A 20,253-nucleotide genomic window follows, 5' to 3' on the forward strand; every position below is an offset into this window, starting at 1 on the left:
TGTAGGTCTAAAAAGGTTTCATCGTTGCCATTTTAGTCTACTGGGTTAACTTAATCTATTTTTTCTGTTAACAAGAGGGGTACTTCAGTCATTTTATATGGCCCAATTGTCTTTCTAATTAACAGAATTACATATAAAATGACCGAATTGCCCTTCTCGTTAACATAAAAAATGGATGAAGTTAACCCAGTCAACTAAAATGACAACGGTGAAACCTTTTTTGACCGACAAGTAAAAAATGAAACATTTCTACTAAATTAGCAAAATAGCTCAAAATACATGAACTGAAATGACATTTAACTCTAATTACAATTTACTAAAGCTTTAAATCCCCTCTAATTTACTATAAACTCTTTGGTTGACTGCATTCATTGACAACGCAAATGATGGTGCGTATTAGTTACTTCAAAAGGGTATTTCCGTAATTTCCTCCTTCCCCATCTCTCCCTGTTCCCTGCAGGAGCCTGTGGCTAATCTTGTCTTCCAAAGAAACCACTTCACACACTAAACTAAACTCTCACAAATCTATCTTCTCACACTACATTTTTCAAACCCTATACAAACTTTTCCACAATCTCTTTACTAATCTTTCAACAGTTTCATCTCTATCTTCTTCACACACACACAAACACCTTCACTGTGTGTGATTTAACTCATATTTAATCCAACCCACATGGTGTTATTGTAGATTTGTAGGCATAACCATGAACTTGAAGAAACTTGTTCCAATCTCAGATCACTTCCCATACTTTTCATTTCCAAAAAAGAAGGTAGTTTCTGGATTTGGTTTAGGATTTGTGTCCTTTTTTATTTTTTTATGTGTTGTCTTCTTTAATGTTTCTTTCAAGAATCCTATTCTAAACAACTCTTTGTTTCAAGGGTTGAGTGTTAAGAATGAGACCTCTGTGTTTTCTTGGTCCTTTTCTTTTGCTAGAATCCCCTCTATCAATTCCACTTCTGTTCAAAACCCCCTTGAAAAACCTATAATTGATGTGAAAAATGGTAACTTTAGTGGAAAAAAAGTTGATTTTGAGGGTACCCATTTGAGCAATTTCACTAATGATGTGAAAAATGGAAGCTTTGATTCAAATTCTGAGAAAAAAACTGATTTAAATGATACCCATTTGAGTAATTTCACAAGTGATGTGAAAAATGGAAGCTTTGATGCGGTTTTCAAGAATCATAGTGGTTCTTATGAAGAGTGTGATATTTTTAATGGTAGATGGGTTAGGGATGACACAAAACCGCTATATCGGGCCGGGTCGTGCCCGTATATCGATCGGGATTTTGATTGTCATCTTAATAAGAGGCCAGATGATGAATATGTGAAATGGAAATGGCAGCCATTTGGATGCGAGATCCCCAGGTAAAATGATTAATTGGAAATTATGTTATGGAATTATTGGATTTGGATATTTTATATGTTTTGTAATTGCGTAATCTTGAATGGTCAATAGTTTAAACTAGCATTTGAGTATTGTTTGCTAGATTTTCTTATTGTAGTTTATTAGATTGAAGTATTCAATTAGTTTTTTGTTTGACTCAGCATATTTAGTCAAATGTCTTTTTATATGATCTTGCTTAGGTTAGCTTTCAGGAATAAGATGGATGTTAAGACGCTATACCGAGTATTTGTCTTATTTCTACCAATAATTTGCTTATTTCCGGCTTGATTTTAACGTAGGGTTTAGGGCTGCAAACGAACCGAACGAACATGAACGAGACCTTGTTCGTGTTCGTTTGTTAAATAATATATATGTTCACGAACAGTTCATGAACACTTAACGAGATTTTATGTTCGGGTTCGTTTGTTAAGGAAATAAACTTGTTCGTGTTCGTTTGTGTTTGTTTGTTAATTTTAGGCAACGAACGAAAACAAACATTGACGGATACAAATGGAAACAAACACAAACACATGTTCATGAATAGATCATATAATACACCAACACTTATTAAATATTTTATTTTCCGGGATCTTGTAATATTTAAATAAAATATAAAAACAAAACACTAATGAACTATCGAACACAAACAAACACGTTACCGAACGTTTACGAACATAAATGAACGAACGCGGCCTGTGTTCATGTTTGTTCAATTAGCTAAACGAACGAAATTTCTTATTCGTGTTCGTTTGTTTAATAAATGAACGAACACAAACGAACTTCCAGCCGAACAGTTCACAAACTGTTCGCCGAACGTTTGGTTCGTTTACAACCCTAGTAGGGTTTACCCACGGGTATTGGGTATGCCGGTTTATGATCTTATGTGGTTAAAAGTTATTCACTGGGATTCCGTTACTAGAAAACTTGATCTTAAACTCACCCTGAAAACCAACTTGACCTATCAAATTCTCAACTTCATGTCCAATAGTTCAATATTTTTAATTGCTTCTAGCTTCTAACAATTTCAAATACTATTTGTTATATTTTTTAAGTTGTATAAAATTAATATATTCGGTTTCGATCTTGGTTTTAAAATGCGCAATGCGCTCCCATGCGTTGTGATCCCAAAAGCTGACGCCTGATGCGCACGCATCATGTATGTGAGGCTTTTGTTATTTAAAAAAAATATTTGTGGATAATAATATTTCAACTTGTTAACTTTTAAACACTAAAAAATAAGAGATAAATTAAATAAATACAACAAAGGCTCTAGTACCACTAAAGGAGTCCATGCAAAAGGTACAAGGGGTGCAAACGAGCCGAGCCGAGCCCGAGCTTGACCAGGCTCGAGTTCGAGCTCGATTAACTTATGAGAGCTCGGCTCGATTCGAGCTTTGTTTTCAAGGCTCGAGCTCGGCTCGTTTGTATTTTCTCAAGCTCGAGCTCGGCTCGGGCTCGGCTCGTTTGTTATCTATTAATTAATATATTAAATAAAAATAATAGACTTTTTAGACTCGCGAGCTCGATAAGTGGAGCTCGGGCTCGGGCTCGTTTACTAAATAAGCTTATTTTTAGGTTCGAGGTCGGCTTGTAAACAAGTTTGAATAAGCTCGGCTCGACTCGGCTCGTTTACACTAAGGCTCGATAAGGCTCGACGAGCCTAACGAGCTTCACATGTAAGGCTCGAGCTCGGGCTCGATAAACAAATGAGCTTTATTTTAGGCTCAAGCTCGGCTCGGGTTCGATAAGGCTCGGCTCGTTTCGAGCTTTTTCTCGAGCCGATCTCGAGTAGCTCGCGAGCCGCTCGGCTCGTTTGCACCCCTAGGTACAAGTAATCTATATAGCCAAAATAAGCCTTTAGCTCATTGTACAAGCTTATGAAGCTCATTGTACAACTTTACTGTATAGTGGTCGAATTCAGAAAAATGTGTGCATTATGCGATTTAGAGCATCATCCTTGCATCATGGAATCGCAAGACATCGCATGACTTGATGTGATCTCATCAGCGCTTCACACATTATGCACTCTTGATGCGCGCATTTTAAAACCAAGGGTTTGATGCGAGTAAATAGGCACGGGACTGGTTTTGGACAATCTAGTGGGTACGGCATAATACCATACCCGTCCACTAATCACATAATCTTTAAGTTTTCCAAAATAAGGGATGGCGGCGCACTTTGTTGCTCGTCTACCTGCTATCCTTATGTTTATTAAACGCACAAATTTATGCTACTAGTTGATGTTAGTGAGCATATTATATTGAGTTCTAAAAGCAATAGGTTTTGACTCCCGGAAGTCAAACGCTGGCATTTTTCATGACTTTACCATCCTACCATTATTATTCATTACGTATAGAAGGATACACAGGGAGGTGAACTTTAGAGCTATCATATTCGTGCCCTAAGGTTATTATAGTCAATTTATATATTAAGGCTTCATAGATTTTCTCGTCCACGACTCGGTCTATGATACAAGGGGATATATTGTTTTCTACTCGATCCAAATTAAAATGACCAAATTACCCTTTTCTGAAAAATCCAAAACAAAGTCTGGAGGTGGCTGTTTAGATCCATGTATGCATACACTGGTCTATTTTGAGTTATAGTTTGCATTTCATCAGTCAAAAGGGCGAGGCTAAAAGAAATAGCGGAAATGAAACAGATTGGACGGGTCAAAAGTCAACCAAAGTGTATGCATTATGAATGATACCTCTAAAATCATTGTATATTGTATTGTTAATATTAATTATTTATAAAGTTACTGAAAAGGTAAGACAAAAAGTGTTTTTTTGGCCCGGCCCGACTCATTCTAATAATTACTATTTTTGACTAGGGGTGCAAACGAGCCGAGTCGAGCCTGAGCTTGACTAGGCTCGAGCTCGATTAACTTATGAGAGCTCGGGCTCGAGCTCGGCTCGATTTGAGCTTTGTTTTCAAGGCTCGAGCTCGGCTCGTTTGTATTTTCTCAAGCTCGAGCTCGGGCTCGGCTCGTTTATTATCTATTAATCAATATATTAAATTAAAATAATATAAATAATAGACTTTTTAGGCTCGCGAGCTCGGTAAGTGAAGCTCGGGCTCGTTTACTGATTAAACTTATTTTTTAGGTTCGAGGTCGGCTTGTAAACAAGTTTGAATAAGCCCGGCTCGTTTACACTAAGGCTCAATAAGGCTCGACGAGCCTAACGAGCTTCACATGCGAGGCTCGAGCTCGGGCTCGATAAACAAACGAGCTTTATTTTAGGCTCAAGCTCGGCTCGGGCTCGATAAGGCTCGGCTCGTTTCGAGCTTTTTCTCGAGCCGATCTCGAGTAGCTCGCGAGCAGCTCGGCTCATTTGCACCCCTATTTTTGACCCATCACCCGAACTTGCCCATTTTGACACTTGTAATACACACAAATAGACTATATGCTCCCAGATTCTTATCGTCTCTTGTCATGCATGCTTCATGCACCCATATCGTTGCACAATAGCTACTTACTTGAAATAACCTTTAATAATCTATAACAATACTCTTAATTTATTCATATCATGTTTTATGTGAATTTCAGTTTAAATGCAACAGATTTTCTGGAGAGGCTGAGAGGGAAGAAGTTGGTTTTTGTAGGGGACTCGTTAAACCGCAACATGTGGGAGTCTTTGGTTTGCATATTAAGAGAGTCTGTCACAAACAAAAGTAGAGTTTACGAGATATCTGGTAGGCATGAGTTCAAGAAAAAGGGATTTTATGCTTTCAGATTCGAGGCAAGCTTTCCAAACTTGTTATATTTACAACATTCTAGGTATTTGTGTGTGTCAAACAGGTTTTAGATGCAATTTTTGACTGTTAGTTAAGTATTTGAAGTACCCCTGAATAATGACAAAAGAAATGATAATCTTGTGAAAAACAAAAAAAAAAAAAAATAATATCAATATTTTGCTACTAGGTTATAACCCCGTGTATTACACGGGTTAAGTAAATAAAAAATCAAATAGTTAATAACGAAGGCTTAACAATTATAAAACGATATTTTTAAGACGCTTTTCTGATATCCAAACAAAATTTTGTGTCATGTATGATCAAATCTTATGATGTTTGTCAAGTTTATAAATATGAAAGCATTTGAACCATCAATTAGAAGACAGACTGTATCGTCGACTTTCTCACGAGTTTTAACAGTCATGTAAACATACATTTAACAACCCAGGTTTTATTTAAATGATAGTGGTCTTTTAATTTATTAGTTCGGAAAAATGTACTCATCCACTTAACTAAAAACTAACCCCCATATTGAAGATCCTCAAATTTATATTTATCTTATATTAACTAAATAAATAAATATAATAAATTAATATTAAATCTTATAATACTTTAATAAAATATTATCCTCAAATTTAAATTGTTAATTTAATAAATTTTTAAAACAAATACCTCTCTTTCCTACTTATCTTATATTAAATATATAAATAATAAATTAACATTAAATGTTATCCTAATTTATAAAAACTATAACTTTTTTTATTATTTGGTGTACAAAATTATATTTATTCAACTCGTGTAAAGCCTAGGGTTTTTAAAAATATAACTTCTTTTATTATTTACTATACAAAATTACATTTATTCAACACGTGTAATACACGAGGTTTTTAAGGATACATTTTTTTTTATTATTTGATAGATTTTTAAGGATACACGAGTTTTCTTAAAGATACGACGTTTTTAGTATTTAATATACAAAATTACATTAACTTAATATGTGCAATATACATGATTTTTAAAGATATAACTCTTTTTAGATCTATTTAACATGTGTAACATACGCGTTTTTAAGGATGTATTTTTTTTTATTTGGTAGGTTTATTCAACCTGAATACACACGAGTTTTTTTAAAGATACGACATTTTTAATATTTAGTATACAAAATTACATTTATTTAATCTGTGTAATACACATTGTTTTTAAAGTTGTAATTTTTTTTATTTGATATATAAAATTGCATTTATTTAATCCGTACAATATACGGGGTTCATAAATATGTAACTTTCTATTATTTAATATATAAATTACATTTATTCAACCCGTATAATACACGGGGTTCTAACCTAGTATATTTCTAAATAAACTATGTAGTAGTATATATATCTTAAATGATAATCTAATATAACGTGAGTCTTTTTATTATAGAATTTCCTTATCTCTATTTTTTTTAATGGATTAACACTTAAATCAAGATATATGAATATAAAAAACAAAAGAATAAAAGATGAAAAGATATAATTTATGTGATTAAAAGGATATATAGGAGTCATTCTTTATCTCTAATTTTTTGTTTATCCATTTATTTAAGCGGGAAAAAACAATTGAGAGCACTCCAGAAAGCGCCATGTGTCCTTCAAATGGTTTACTTTATTATATATAGATTTTTAAAGATATAACTCTTTTTAGATCTATTTAACATGTGTAACATACGCGTTTTTAAGGATGTATTTTTTTTTATTTGGTAGGTTTATTCAACCTGAATACACACGAGTTTTTTTTAAAGATACGACATTTTTAATATTTAGTATACAAAATTACATTTATTTAATCTGTGTAATACACATTGTTTTTAAAGTTGTAATTTTTTTTATTTGATATATAAAATTGCATTTATTTAATCCGTACAATATACGGGGTTCATAAATATGTAACTTTCTATTATTTAATATATAAATTACATTTATTCAACCCGTATAATACACGGGGTTCTAACCTAGTATATTTCTAAATAAACTATGTAGTAGTATATATATCTTAAATAATAATCTAATATAACGTGAGTCTTTTTATTATAGAATTTCCTTATCTCTATTTTTTTTAATCGATTAACACTTAAATCAAGATATATGAATATAAAAAACAAAAGAATAAAAGATGAAAAGATATAATTTATGTGATTAAAAGGATATATAGGAGTCATTCTTTATCTCTAATTTTTTGTTTATCCATTTATTTAAGCGGGAAAAAACAATTGAGAGCACTCCAGAAAGCGCCATGTGTCCTTCAAATGGTTTACTTTATTATATATAGATGCATTTATAACGGTCCAAAATCAAATAGCGGTCAACAAGGGCGTAGCTTTCAAGGGGCCGGGAGGGGCGCCTGACCCCCCGAACTTTTCGCTCAGTAGTGTTATGTATGTACGTTTCGTGTAGAATTTTTTAGGTATATACGTTTTCGACCCCCCGGTTTTATAAAAAAAAATTTACTTATATAGAATTTTTAGGTTCGGTGACTTCCGGTCCCCCGGTGGAAATTTTCAAGCTTCGCCACTGGCGGTAAAGGGCCGATATTTGAGATATAGGTTATCGCAGTGGGATATCGGTAATTTTGTATCATACAGAATTTTTATATATATACATTTATAAAACGTAGAACGTATATGATATTATCAATAGTAATATCAAAAGTCAAAACTCAGAAGTGCCAGTATTTGAAACATGTCTAATCGTAAGCCATGAAATCTTCCTCCGAGTCCACATCAACCAAGGCATCCAAAATAACGGTCAGTATCGGTCAAATATTGGTTAAATATCGGTCAATAGCGCGGATAATAGCGATTCCGCTATTCTGGAACGCTATTAGACACCGCTATTTTGGAAAAGCCCGATAACCGCTATTCCATCGCTATCCCACCGCTATTGACTGCTTAGATATTTTGTCATGATGTTATTTAATTTTTTTATTGGTAATTGTCTAATAAGTTGTGTCATTGATTCTGTTTGTGTAGGACTACGACTGTACGATTGATTTTGTGGGCTCTCCATTTCTTGTCAGAGAATCGTCTATCAATGGCAAAAACGGTTCAATTGAGACATTAAGATTAGATTTAATGGACAAAACAACTTCAATGTACCATGATGCTGATGTTTTGGTATTCAACACGGGACATTGGTGGACCCATGAGAAAACCTCTCGAGGGTGAGAACGATATCTTGCTTTAGGAACGTAGGTGTTTGTATTGTAACGGGTCAAAACAGTTGCTTATTGTTGCTAGTCGCCGTCGGGTTGGGTTGACTAGAAACACTTTTTGTTTGTTCAGAAGTTTAAACCTTTTATAAGCAATTAGTGTATCATATATTCCAATAATAATTTGATATTTTGAATTAATAATCGAGGATGTTTTATGCACTAAAAGTTTACCTTGAGCGTCTTTGGACCTCTTTCGTTTTTAGCGGTTCTTATATTTTACCCGCTTTACACTTTTAACGTCGCTACTTTTTTTTTGAATTTAAAGAGAAAATTATTACCAAGAAGGTGATCATGTGTACCCGAGGCTCAAGGTTCTTGATGCATACAAAAGGGCGCTTGCAACGTGGGCCCGATGGGTAGATGAGAACATCGACATCAATAAAACACAGGTTATCTTCAGAGGCTACTCGGTCACCCATTTTAAGTAAGTTTAATTCGTCTTTTGTTCCGTTCACATCTTACTATGTTCATAACTTTGTAATTCTGTGTACCTTTTGACTTTTGTGGTCAAACTGGTCAATTCTTGAAACTTTAAATGATTTTTGATACTTGCTGACTATGCATTTAATATCGGTGATATATCGGTTATCGGTCCCCATGTAAAATATCGGTGTCAAATATTAGTACCGATATTATCAGCGATACTGACCGGTATATCACTGAATTGTTAGTGTTAAATTGCTATATATATAAATTCTGCATGATATTAAGATTACCGATATCCCACGGATATCTAACTGAGATAACCTATATCTCAAATATCGGTCCTTGATAGATATCCGATATTTTACCGCATTAACTGTATAGATTGCTGATCACATTTGGAAAAACATTTGTATTACAGAGGAGGGCAATGGAATTCGGGTGGAAAATGTCACAAAGAAACCGAGCCAATTTTCAACACGCGTCACCTAACCAAATACCCTACAAAGATGAGGGCTTTCGACAACGTGCTCAAAGAGATGAAAAATCCCGTCATGTATCTAAATATTAGTAGACTAACAGATTACCGAAAAGATGGACATCCATCGATTTATAGGATGGAATACAAGTCGGTTGAAGAACAAATCGCAGCTGTACGGTCCCAAGATTGTAGCCATTGGTGCTTGCCCGGTGTGCCGGATACTTGGAATGAGTTGCTATATGCATCTTTATTGAAAGTGGGAAGGGGGTCATGGAAAATCTAATGGAAATACATGAAGGTTTTTCTATTTGGTTGAAAGAATTATGTTGACCATATGTAAGTTATGAAGTTGTAGTTGACTTTTATTATGTAATTTTAAAGTAGTTTTATATATATTTGGTGTTATGTAACTTTTGTTATGTTGACCATATAGAAGTGCCATATGCATCTTTTGGAAATCAAAAGCTATCATCTAAATTTACTAGTCAAATAAAAATAAATGTACACACTCCATTAGACCATGTGTAGTGGTGAAGAAAAATAATGCCCCCACCATGGGGCATTATCCGACACGTGGCAATCCAGTCAGCTTGGGGCGTTATTGCAAAAGTGGCGTAGTGGGTATAATGCCTAATAATGCCCTTCCAATCATTAAACAAGAAAAAAGAAAAAAAAAAAACAAAGTACTAGCTCATTGGCTAGTCAAACTTCTCTCTTCCAATCATTGGCCACATGTACTCCTCATCAGACCACTTAGGCGTTTTTTTTATAACGCTTTCATGCAAAATTTTCAAAATTAAAGCCCTATAACGCCTGGTGTAATGGAAGGGGGACGTTATGGGGCGTTTTTTTTTCAATTTTTTTTAAAAATCACGCCCCACTACGGGTGGTCTTAGTTCACAAATGAAATTAGGTGATGTGCAATCACTTGTCATTATAAACTCTAGTGGTGTTGTCATGCAAACCACTTATCTTGAGTGGACAGTTAATTCAGTTGGTGGAAAAAAAAACTATTGAATTTGGTTGGAACACTACTAGATTAGGTATTTCAATTGGCAACTACCATGCATACCACATAGAGGGCCCCCCCCCCCCCCCCCGATCATTGTGATCCGTTCTGTCGGGAAGTATACCCGCTTATACGCAATGGCGGAGATGGGGGGATTTAATACCTATGAATTTTTTGAAAGATTTCGGTAAAATATAGACTATGAAGGGAAAAAACAGGGGGTCCCCTGGCCCAAACAAAGCTCCGCCCATGCTTATACGAGTACTAACATATACTAGAGTTTAACCTGAAATCCATCGATCATATGTAAATTTCAGCGAAATAGATTGTTTAAGGACACACTCAAATCACTAAAAATATGCAAAACTATTTTAAAAATAATGGTTCTTTTTTCTTTTTTCTCATAACACATGTTAGTAATAAGACCACCATGATATAAATTTTGAAATTATGACATCTATGCTATCTTTAACAAAATGAAAGGAGACACACATTTCACAAACAAAAAGACAGTGAGATACAACAACACTTGATATACAACTAATAAACTTCGATATATGGATCGTTTTGTTGCATTCTCTCATACAAAAAAACGCCAATCATATAAACTAATCTGGTACATTAGTGCTGGTATAATAGCACCCCTAATCGCATATAGCCATAGACATATATATATGTAAGACACCAAGAAGAAGCCTTTGCCGATTTGTGACTTGCCGGTTTGTTTTGACATTATCCGAAAACGGTTGATGCCAAAAGCAAACTAATTGAAAATAGAGGAAAAGAGATGGCCTAACAAAGAGTAACTCATCTTCTATACCTCCACATTTGCCCTACTTATCAAGATACATGCATGACAATGCATGATCCCAAAGGTTTTAGCATATAAGAAGCTTAAGTGGGAGTCTTTTAGGCTCTTTGCTTGTTGATCTTAAATAGAACCAAGAAATGGGAAAAGGGTATTTTAGACTTTCTCACTATGGTTTAGTCTTTTTTAACATCTAAATTGGTCAAATTTAGATGTGACATGCATTGATGTCTTCATTTTATGCTATGGAAGTTGTATATTGTTCTGGATTTGATAAATCCAGATTTGGGTAAAACTTACTTTCATTTTTATATGATATAAATATAAACAATTGCAACAATTATCCATAGACAAACTTGACTTTTGCTTTTTGGTTTGATAACTACAGGATGTCAAGTAATGTTCATGATAATGGCTGTTTTGCCCTTGACCTAATCCCATGAAATGACTCACAATTGTTGTTCCAATATCTAAATGCTTTTCTTGGATGCCAATATTATTAACTCAGTCATCTCTGAATAGTCATTTCTTGGATACCAATATTCTTTTTTGTGATGTTCTAAAACGGGCAGGGATTTCGGCTATTTTTTTGTGATGTTCTAAAACGGGCAGGGATTTCGGCTAGAAAGGAGGCTCCGGTGAACATTTTGACGGATCCACTTGATGGAAGGTCTACTCTTCGGCCAGCTGACATTCTTGTCTTTGAGTGGGCAGGGGAAAACACACTTGTGTGGACCTTACCGGGGTGTCCTTTCTTGTTGGGCTCAGGGATAATGTGTTTGTTGCTGGCCAGACAACGTTGAAGGCGGAATCAAGCAAAGTCGCTAAACATAAGAAAGCCTGTTTAGAGAATCAAGACGTGTTTATCCCATTTGTTTTTGATACGTTTGGTTCTCTAGCCCGGAGGCCGTGGAATTCCTGAACAGGCTTTAGCGGGTCATGAACAGTAATTTCTTGACCCTTAAGAGTCGCTTCGTCTTTAGCAGGATCGGTTCTGCAATTCAAAAGGGGGTTGCGGCGCAACTTGTTGCCCGTTTACCTGCGGTTTGTTTGTCATTTGTTGTTTTGGCATTTTATAAAGCAATGTTATTAAAAAAAGATATGATATATTAAATGCTCATGTTAATTTAAAATGTAAGGCCATGGTTGTGTAGTGATGAGTTTAGAAGGCTATTTTTTTGTCAATATACAACAAAATATTTGGCAAAACTTCATAACTAATGCTGCCTTTTCTATCTCTTAGGTATATAATAGTGATTCCACTAAAGCAAAACTCATCTTAAGCACTTTAATTCCCATAAAATTTAAGGCTAATATCATATATTATGATGAAAAACTATTGCATATGACTTTAGATATATCTTTAATAACTTTAGATAGATCCGGATCCTATAACTTTAATTCACATCTTTAATAACACATATGTACTAATCTTATCCGGATCCTATAACTTTAATTCACAGTTAATCCAGTCAAATTTTAAACTGTGAATTAAAGTTATAAATATAATAGTTCAATATCTTCTAACAATAATGAAACACTTGTGAGAAACATTTAGCCCACTCATAATGAATATACCAGAGTTGACATCTACAATAATGAATATAAGAATGTGCTGGATTTTGATGAATATAACCAAATGGAGTGATCTCCACCTTAGAAATGCACCCAATTGAAACACTTAAGCCCACTCATGTTATCTTTTTCTGTTTGTTATCTTTTCTTTAGCTTTATTATTAATTATTATAGCAAAACAACAGCTACCCACTACTCCATGTTTTATTCCACAAATTCTCATTCTATACCTGCTTTCGATCTACATACCGATGATATGTGTAACCAGTCAGATCGGTTATCGGTTTATTTTTTTTTTCTTTTTTATGCCAGAATGGGTTAACCTTCATATGATAGCATCCGAAGTAACAACGTGCAATTATAAACAAAACTAACATTTAACTAAGCAAAATGGTTTTCTTTAACAGTAAACTAATTTACTTCTGATCTACTCTTATAAAACACCAATACCTGCAACTTACTTGCAGTATTTGAACTTTTCACCTCTAGGACAGAGAAGAGACACCTCGGCACCATACCATGTCTTTGGGGAAAACTAAAGCAAATTGTTATTGTTGATTACAAATATAACCAATAAGTTAACAGTAAGTAGTTCTTACTTGTTTTCCTAACTGGTGGCCCATTCCTGGACAATGATGGGCTTGTATCACTGGGACATTGGGACAGTGTACTAACTACAAAAAATGGTCTCCTTGGAGTCTCGCTTGGGCCTTCTTAACTGGTACTTAATAGGCCCATTTATGAGAATGGATGTTTTCTGATATGAAAAGAGAGTTGCTGTTATTATTTTTCATATAAAATTGTGCACACATTAACAAATTGGTCATATATTAACACATTAACAAATTGGTCCTGTATTAAGATGCACATTTATACATTATAACATGGTATTTTGTTATATAGTTTTTTTTCTTTTCTTTTTTTACTTTAGTTTAACTAGAGTATTAGAATTGCAGTTAGGGTATTCATCGAGTTGGTTAAGCCGTAGTTTATATTATTAAGGCTTATTCAAAATTAATTTATCTTGCACCATATTTGAATTCAAAAAATTTTGAATTTGAAAATTTGGATTCGAGCTTATTCGAATATGCCGATTAATGGGTGAATGTTAACGTACAATATTCCTTAACGTGTGATGGTACGATATGAAATTACGCATCTTATAAAACTGAAAACCCTAATCATGCATGTTGAAAATGTAACACCCCAAATTTTTATAAAAGATTATTTGAATGTTTAATTGTTTTAAATGTTTAGTTAGTTATAAATGAATAATAAAAGTTTAAAAGTTAGAAAAAAAATACAAGAATGATAACTTAAACAACCTTGAGGGGTTAAACTTGTAATTATGTTAATAACTTATTAAAAAAAATAAAAACCCAGTAGAGTGGGTGTGTGTGGGTCGCGACCAAGAACCAGTGGAGAAAGGAAAACCCTTTTTCCTTCATAAAATTTCAAGAATTCAGGGAATTAAGGTGCTATTGATCCAGAAAATCGAATGCATGAAGTAAATTCCTTGCTAATCTAAGTGTACTGAACACAAGGTAAGTTGAATGTTGTGATTTGATGCATATTCATGAAACTAGGGTTTTAAGCAACTCGTGAAATTGAAGAAATCGAATTGATGTATGTATTAGAACCATCATTAGAAGATGTTTTATGCTTAATTTCGTTTGTATTGAAGGTTTCAAGTAAAACCCACTTAATCTAGTAGTTTGGTGATCTTGTAGTTCCATAGATTGAATATTGTGATGAAGAATGTATGAGTACTAGTAAAATGATGAACTCATAGGGTTTTACTATGAATGAATTATGTGATTTTGATTGATAAAAGTTGTGAAGACTACTAGAGAAGTTATGCATAAAACACTTGTACTTAGTGCTAAGGTTGTTATATGCACACAAAGTGTTCGATTAAATGCTTGAATGGTTAATTTTATAAATTTTGAATGAATTAGGAAGTCTTGTGTTGTATGTGGAAATTATGGAATTGATCTTTTGTAAAAAGTGTTATGGAATGCAAACTATATGTGAATGCAATAGTTATGTAAGTGAATGGCATAGTTTAAATGAGAGTGGATTATGTATAGGATTGAAGTTAAAAAGGTAAAAGTTGTATGCGAGAAACTATTGCATTATGAACTTGCTAGTTGATGTGTTATGTTCGGTAATAATAAGGTATGATGATACATATCCCTTATATGCGTTAATAAGCTAACGAAAGTCAAATATTGTATGATTTGAAAGCCGAATGAACGAATGTTTGTAAGCTAACCGTGTTACAATTATGATGACATGTATGGATATGAGTCATGTCAATAGAGGCACAAATATGGAAGCGCTACGGGTCGAAGGTAAACACGGAAGCTATGTGTAAATTCGGACGCACGAGGTAAGTAAACTCCCGGATTCCATCTTTAATAGTAATGGAATTAATTGTATGATAATCGTTAAAGGTTATGTTGGAAATTTGTTATTGAATAAGATATCGAATGAGTAGTATTAAGTAAGTGATTTCCGCAATCACTTCTTAGTTGTTTACGTAGAGTTATGTGCTAGTTAATTAAGCATAATAATTGAGACAAATAATGGATGGGTTGTATGAAACCAATAATTTGCGCTAAGTAGATGTAACGGGTCAAAAATGAGGTCTTGATGTTATAATGGAATGAATAATAAGAAATGTCTACGGTATGATAACCGGGTAACGGGTAGGATTGCGCATAAGCACGTTAATGGGTAAGTGGAAGTACGGATAATGTAAAAGTTTTATGGCTATAAAGTTCTTGTAAGTTTTAGGCTAAATCGAATGTGTTGTTGATAAAAACCATGAGCGGGCCGAATAATTCGTAGATGAATAATAAGCCAAAGACGTATAAGTTAAGAATTTCCTTAACCCGGATGTTGGATTTCAAGTTCACATGATAGAATGTTAATTTACAATCATGTAGGAAGAAACGTGACGCAAAACGGATGAAAAATGAGAGAGTTATGTCCGTTTCGGTAAGAATTAATGGCTAGGAAAAGTGCAGAGCTGACACGGCCGGGTGGTGAGCTGACACGGCCGGGTGAAGGTTCTGTCAAAAATATTATTTATGTGATTTATGCATCGTAGGCTTCGGTATATTATCCGTGGACTACGGTGGGCCTCCCAAACATGATTTCGAGTGTTCCCTTGACGATTATAAGTTGTAAACCCAAGTCTAAGCCTCATGTAATTTATATAAGAGTATGATAGATGTATGTAATGAAGTTGGACATGTATTACATGTAAATGGTATACAAGAATGCGTACGGAACACGTAGGTATGAATACATGTTTGTAGGTATGATTGAATGTATATAGGTATGTAGATGTGTATGAATGTAGGTATGTATGTGTGCAAGTATGTGCGAATGCATGATTTGGATGCATTTGAGAATTAACGTTACTAACAATGCCCTTGAGTTTGGGATGTAATGCAGGAATGAGAAGTCGGATTCTTATGAAGTTGAAGCCGACCTCGGAACAAGAGACTTAGAGAGAATAGTCGAATGAATCGAAGCTATATTGTCGAATATTATACGAAAGTTAATTGTGTGAGAATAGTGTTGTATGAGGTTGTCAATGACTAATGATTAAGTTGTATGTGATGTTCACAGGTACCATACGGATTTCTTCTTCTACTAACGAAGATGAGCGGACGAAGATCGAGTCAAGAGCAAGGGTTGTACGGGAAGGATCGGTCACATAGTTTAACAAATGTAGGTCCGAAGTATTAATATAATGGAACGTGGTAAATCCTTTTTAATGAGTGTATGACATTTGGTATTCGAACTTTCCTGTAAGTACTATGTCTATTAAAGAACGAAATTTTGGGTTCATATTTCCGCTGTGTTGTATTTTTAAGTTATTACAAGTTATTCTTACAGGGAAATGTTCATAATACGAACGGGTCATGCCCGATTTTTGTGAAATTATAGCATGATAATATTACTTTCGAATTAGGAATTTTGGGCGTTACAGAAAAACCCTAAATCACACATGTTGCAAAACCATAATCATGCATGGTTTTATACACACAAATTAATACATGTATTTTATTCTTATTTTTTACACACAAATTCTACCACCATTCCTTTTTTGGGTGGTCGGGGTGGTCTCATGATAGCTATGAGTACTCCACCGCAAATGTGCTATCACTTGTGATGAGAGAGAACTCGTGAAGTGTACTGTAGATGGAGGGTGTGATGGTGGAATGTATCCATTGGGAAATGGTAATACAACCATTGGGGATATAGAAAAATCTCCTACACTATACATTTATCCATTTTATATAAAAAAATCTCCTACACTATACATTTATCCATTTTATATAAAAAAATCTCCTACACTATACATTTATCCATTTTATACACTCTTTACCTTATTTTATACACTCCAATTCATCTCTCAAAAAACCTATCTCTTTTTATATTTTATCCTTTTAGAAAAATGCCTATGAGGATATAGAGTACTCTAGTATATTTATGTCCGACTCGTTTAGTTCGTCGGAATCTTCGGGTTGTGTTTTGGAATTTTTAGAAAAGATGTCTGTTTTGGAATTAAATTAGATAACATTTTTTATGTTTCATTCCCATTGAATAAGGCACTTTCCTTGTTTCATTGCAGATTAAAATAAATGAAAAGAAAATTACTAAATAATTAATTACTTTAACTTTTTATGCTTATCTTTAAGGTCTTTAGGTATACTTTAATGGTGAGGGTATTGGTACATCCCCCAAAAGTAATGACACCCCCCCAGCAGCCCCGTATAAGGCAATGAGGGTTGTATAGGGTTTGAGTGCATTAATTATGTCAGAAAAAGTAAAGTTATACGACCCTCATTGCCCTATGAGCGCTGTATTAGAAAGGTGGTAGTTGGAGCATTAAACCCTATACGCCTCTCATTGCTTTATACACTGCTCATTGGTACTATAATATCTGAATTTAAGGTATATTGCTGACATGACAGCGGAGTTCAGACTGAAAAGGCTGAAAAGGTGATCCGCATATACGCGCTCATGGCCCTATACGCTGCGTATTGTTTCGAATTTTTTCCTTTTACCCCAAGCTTACGGGATTTATGTAATACAAATGTTCAAAAATCCCAAAAAACTGATGAAAATGATAAAAATTTTCAAATAAACGGTCTGGTTAAATTAGATTCGAATCACGATGTCAAATTGGGACTTTGGATATTTTTTTGGTGAAATTTCGAATGAGTCATATGTCTCCGAAAGCGTTTGGTTACCCGGCGTTGATCGAGGTGAGGAGGAGGTGGTTTCCGTGCATCCGCAACACGCCGGAACTTACCATTCGCATCAGGAAGGGAGTGTGCGGTCCATGGTGCCTGATTTGAACCAGGTAAAAAATTCATATTGTCGTTTTGGTTAGTTTAGTATAACCATTAAGTTGTTTCAGGTCGTAGAGGAGGCGGGACCATCTTACGTGGCTCAAAGCTATCCGCAACAGGAAAAACATGCATACGGGACTTACCATTCCCATCAGGAAAAACAACGCAAGAAAAAGTCCGAGGAAGGTGCTTTTGACATCGAGGAAGACGAGAACGAAATCGAGAAAGGTGTTACACACTTCGAGGAAAGTGATCAAGACGAGGAAGATGGTGGTGGCTGGGACGATGGTGGTGGCTGGGACGATGGTGGTGGCGGGGACGATGGTGGTGAAAAGGACGATGGTGCTAATGACCCGAAAAAACAAGGAAAGGTATAACATTACCGTCACTTACGTGTTATTCGTTATGTATAATGTTTATTAAATTTTAGACAATTTTGATTTTGTATACGTGTTATTCGTTATGTATAGGTTTATTAGAAGGGTGCCTATTAGAATTTAGAAAAAGTTGATTTTGTTTACGTGTTATTCGTTATGTATAAGGTTTATTAGATTTTAAACAAATATAGTTTTAAACATAGTTTTAAATTACCGTTGTTTCAGGTATTTGCGACACTTCACGAGTTAAAGAATTGGGTTTACAAAACAGAAATTGCGAAAGGTTACGTCATTGTGACCCAACGAACGGTAACAAAAGGTGAAGATTCGTCAGCAAGGACGGTGAAGATATGGTTGCAATGCGACCGTGGAGGCACATGCAAAAGTAAAGCAACAGTTCGGCGTTCTGGTAGCAAGAAGATTGGGTGTCCTTTTAAAATGATAGGGAAACTAGACGCAAGTAGTGGCAATTGGAGCTTAGTGGTGAAGCAAAAGGATCATAACCATGAGCCTGCGGTATTTCTCGAGGGTCACGCGTTTGCAAGAAGGTTGACCCCAGACGAAGAATTATTGGTAGAGAGACTTTATATTCAAAACATGGAGCCTACGAACATACATTTAACCATAAGAAAACAAAACCCACAGAGCGTGTGCATTCTACGAGACATACAAAACGTGATAAAAAAGATTAAAGTCAAAATGTACGGTGATCGGACTCCAATGCAGATATTGGAGCAAATGTTGCATGAAGGAAGGTATGTTTACCACACCCGGGTGAATCCCGAAACAAATGCGGTCGAGGAGGTTTTTTTTGTTCATCGGTACTCGTACGATATGTGGCGTGCTTTACCACTTACAAAACTAATGAGTATAGACTTCCGTTTGTTCAAATTGTGGGTGTGACATCGACACACAAGTCGTTTTGTGCCGCTCATGCTTTTATCTCTAAAGAAAAACAGGATAACTTCTTGTGGGTCCTACAGAACCTCAAAGGATTGTTGGAAGAGGGTATGGAACCGCGCGTGATAGTAACAGATTGCGATAAAGCTTTGATGAATGCTTGCGATAAACTATTCCCAAAAGCATCCAAATTGCTATGTCGGTGGCACATCTCACAAAATATTCTAAAACACACCAAGGCAAAATTTGCAACGGCTGAAGAATGGAAAATATTCAAGCTTTCTTGGTCTCGATTGTGTAATTCTCCCACTGAGACGCTATACAATTATAACTTTGAGCGGCTATTTACGCGACTGACTGACGACCATAGATCAGGTACGTATTATATTACAAACTATAGGGGCCTATTTTGACATTTTATGAAACTATACGTTGAGGGACTTGTTTGTCATTGTTTGAAACTTGCTTAAAAAATGGTTAAAACCAAGTCCAGGGACTAAACTGTCATTTATTGAAAGTTATAGTCTAGGGGTTATTTTGACATTATTTAAAAGTACAAAGTATTGGGCATAAAATGTAATTATTGAAATCTAAAGTAAAAGGGTTGAAATAGCCTTGTTTGAAACTTATTTTAACTCTAAAATCTTAACCAAGTTAAATGTTGAATAAGAAATCCTTAAAAAAAATTAACTTAGTTAACTATGTTAATTAGAATAACAAAAATGGTTAAAACCAAGTCCAGGGACTAAACTGTCATTTATTGAAAGTTATAGTCTAGGGGTTATTTTGACATTATTTAAAACTACAAAGTATTTAGGCATAAAATGTAATTATTGAAATCTATAGTATAAGGGTTGAAATTGCCTTGTTTGAAACTTATTTTAACTCTAAAATATTAACCAAGTTAAATGTTGAATAAGAAATCCTTTA

The 20,253-nt window shown here is 34.6% G+C and overlaps 1 protein-coding gene and 1 long non-coding RNA gene across 3 annotated transcripts; both read left to right on the plus strand.

Moving 5' to 3' along the window:
- Positions 1 to 380: 380 nt before the first annotated feature.
- LOC110896074 (protein trichome birefringence-like 2) lies at positions 381 to 9,737 on the plus strand. Its single transcript, XM_022143512.2, has 5 exons — positions 381 to 1,366; positions 4,936 to 5,128; positions 8,134 to 8,324; positions 8,641 to 8,799; positions 9,220 to 9,737. The coding sequence occupies exons 1-5, from the start codon at positions 705 to 707 to the stop codon at positions 9,560 to 9,562; spliced, it is 1,548 nt and encodes a 515-aa protein (XP_021999204.1). The 5' UTR covers positions 381 to 704; the 3' UTR covers positions 9,563 to 9,737.
- Positions 9,738 to 14,072: 4,335 nt separating this feature from the next.
- Positions 14,073 to 16,537, plus strand: LOC110896075. 2 transcript variants are annotated; one of them, XR_002567619.2, is made up of 2 exons: positions 14,073 to 14,215; positions 14,982 to 16,537. It is a non-coding gene; the product is annotated as an uncharacterized LOC110896075 (long non-coding RNA). The 2 variants fall into 2 exon arrangements; XR_002567620.2 differs by having other exon boundaries at positions 14,994 to 16,537.
- Positions 16,538 to 20,253: the final 3,716 nt, after the last annotated feature.

This window comes from Helianthus annuus, chromosome 12, assembly GCF_002127325.2.
Source record: "Helianthus annuus cultivar XRQ/B chromosome 12, HanXRQr2.0-SUNRISE, whole genome shotgun sequence".
Classification (NCBI taxonomy): Eukaryota; Viridiplantae; Streptophyta; class Magnoliopsida; order Asterales; family Asteraceae; genus Helianthus; species Helianthus annuus.

What these genes read in the sequence shown, in the direction of transcription:
- LOC110896074 (XM_022143512.2), top strand. Translation starts at nt 705, where the DNA reads ATGAACTTGAAGAAACTTGTTCCAATCTCAGATCACTTCCCATACTTT. An exon ending in TTTGGATGCGAGATCCCCAG is followed by an intron (nt 1,367 to 4,935) that starts GTAAAATGATTA and finishes TGTGAATTTCAG; the next exon opens with TTTAAATGCAACAGATTTTC. An exon ending in TACTCGGTCACCCATTTTAA is followed by an intron (nt 8,800 to 9,219) that starts GTAAGTTTAATT and finishes TTTGTATTACAG; the next exon opens with AGGAGGGCAATGGAATTCGG.